This window comes from Wolffia australiana, chromosome 17, assembly GCF_029677425.1.
Source record: "Wolffia australiana isolate 7733 chromosome 17, ASM2967742v1".
NCBI classification, from domain to species: domain Eukaryota; kingdom Viridiplantae; phylum Streptophyta; class Magnoliopsida; order Alismatales; family Araceae; genus Wolffia; species Wolffia australiana.
The window spans coordinates 7057378-7059821 of record NC_135851.1 but is presented as its reverse complement, the minus strand read 5'-3'; the positions used below and the strand labels follow the sequence as shown (position 1 = coordinate 7059821).

The window sequence follows — 2444 nt, the reverse complement described above, 5'->3', positions numbered from 1 at the left end:
AGGAAGAGCAAAACAGCGAGAGAGAGAGAGGGGGCAAGAGAACAAGAGAGCGAACAAGAGAAAGATATACAGAGCGAGACAGTGTGCGAGAGAGAGAGAGAGTAGAGAGAGAGTAGAGAACGAGAGAACGAGAGATCGAGAGAGTGAGAGGGAGAGAGATAGCGAGACAGAAAGTAAGACAAGGAGAGATAGATATACATCAGGACAGGGAAAACACGAGAAAGAGAGCGAGAGAGAGCGAGAGACCGAGCGCGATAGAAACAGAGGTAACGAGGAAAACAAACGACAAGAACGAACAAAACCCGAGCAAAACATTCTCGCAAGGAAAAATCTACCTTCATACATATCGAATAACACATGCCGTTTACTTTTTAGAGAGAGAAAGAGAGAAAAGAGACGAAAGGAAGACACAACGAACCTACACACTCGCCAAAGAAACCTGACGATGAGCGACAATCTCTCCACCGTCGGCCTCAATCTTCCCCTCGGCCAGAAGCCTCTTATAAATCCTCAGAATCGTCTTATCGTCGTACTCTCTCATCGCCGGGCGGCCGAACACCGGCGCCGCCGCCGCCAGGCCGTAGTATCCGAAGCCGCCGGCGCTGGCCACGGCGGCGGAGTTCGCTAACCTTAGCATCAGTTTAACGTAAGCGTCGCGAAGAAAGACGAGAAACCGCCGCGGAGCGTTCGCTCGCCGCCGGAGAAAGGCGAGCGCCGGCGAGATTTTGATACGGAAGAGTCTCCTTCGCAGCGTTCTCTTCTTTCTTCCTCCTTCGCCGTGGAGGCGCTGGTACTTTCGCCTTCTCCAGTAGCCCTCTAGACCGCTGCCGTTGGCCCTCATCTTATCTTAGCCTGTTTCAGCGCCTGGATTGAGCTTCTCAGAGACCCATCTCAAGAACAGCGCGTAGAGAGTTTTGGGAGGGATGATATAGAGATTTAGAGAGAGAGAGAGAAGAGGATGTATTGGATCTGCCGATCTTGATTTAAAATGGAGACGAGGGGAAGAGAGACTGATGGGGTATCAATGGAATGGTCAGCTGGTCTGCCGGTGGTGATTTAATGGAAGGTAAAGGGAGGAAGGAGAGAGGGGTCCGTGGAACCTGCTTGCAGGTTCAACGAAGGGAGATAGATTTTACTTAGATGAGTAGATAGATAGATGTATAAATGGATAGATGGATAGATGGATGGAAGGATGGATGGATAGGTATATTGATGGATAAATAGATACACAGGCAGGTAGAAAGATAGATAGACAGCCAGATAGACAGACAGGTGGACAGAGAGATAGGTAGACAGTTGGATAGATAGATGGACAGGCTGACAGACAGATAGACAAATAGATTGGTAGACAGTTAGATAGATAGATGGATATATAGATAGATAGACATATATGTACCTATTAGATAAATTAGATAAGGGATAGATAGGTAAATTTAGACGGATAGATAAATTGATAGACATACAGGCAGATAGATATTTAGGATAAATTATATAGATAGATATATTAGAGAGGTGATAGATGGATAGATAAACGGATAGCTGGATAGATAGATTGATAGATAGATAGATAGATGGATAGAGAGAGAAAGAGAGAGAGAGAGAGAGAGAGAGAGAGAGAGAGAGAGAGAGAGAGAGAGAGAGAGAGAGAGAGAGAGAGAGAGAGAGAGAGAGAGAGAGAGAGAGAGAGAGAGAGAGAGAGAGAGAGAGAGAGAGAGAGAGAGAGAGATAGAAGGAGGGCGAAACGTGTCTTATGTCTGCTTGAGTGGATTTAATATAAAACGAAAGAATGTTCATTTAGTCTGCCGGTGATGATTTAATGGAAGGTAAATGCGAGAAAGGAGAGAGGGGCGCCAAGGGATCTGCTTGCACGTTCACCCAAGGGAGATAGATATAAATATTAGAAAGATAGTAAGAGATAGAGATAGAGAAGGTTACGTGTCTCATGTCTGCTTGCTGTCAAATTTATTGAAGTACAATGAGAGGGCAGAGAAGGAAACACAGTAGAAGAGATAGGGACAGAGAGAGGTTATGGGACCTGCTTGCACTTGCGATAAGATAGGAGAGAGAGAGAGAGAGAGAGAGAGAGAGAGAGAGAGAGAGAGAGAGAGAGAGAGAGAGAGAGAGAGAGAGAGAGAGAGAGAAATAGAGAGAGAGAGAGAGAGAGATAGAGAAAGAAAGAGATAGAGAGAGATAAAGAGAAAGAGGGAGAGATAGAGAAAGAGAGAGATATAGAGAAAGATAGAGAAAGAGAGAGAGATAGAGAAAGAGAGAGAGATAGAGAAAGATAGAGAAATAGAGAGAAAGAGAGAGGGATAGAGAAAGATAGAGAGGGAGATATAGAAAGATAGATAGAGAAAGAGAGAGAGATAGAGAAAGATAGAGAAAGAGAGAGAGATAGAGAAAGATAGAGAGATAGAGAAAGAGAGAGATAGAGAAAGATAGAG

At 44.9% G+C, this 2444-nt stretch overlaps 1 protein-coding gene across 1 annotated transcript; it reads right to left on the bottom strand.

Moving 5' to 3' along the window:
• Positions 1-320: 320 nt before the first annotated feature.
• LOC144714276 (uncharacterized) lies at positions 321-1078 on the bottom strand. The gene has a single exon (XM_078588994.1). It carries the CDS (start codon positions 839-841, stop codon positions 419-421), a length of 423 nt encoding a protein of 140 aa, XP_078445120.1. The 5' UTR covers positions 842-1078; the 3' UTR covers positions 321-418.
• Between the last annotated feature and the right edge of the window lie 1366 nt (positions 1079-2444).

Bases quoted from the DNA above. Each gene is read 5' to 3' on its own strand.
- LOC144714276 (XM_078588994.1), bottom strand. From the start codon at position 841: ATGAGGGCCAACGGCAGCGGTCTAGAGGGCTACTGGAGAAGGCGAAAG.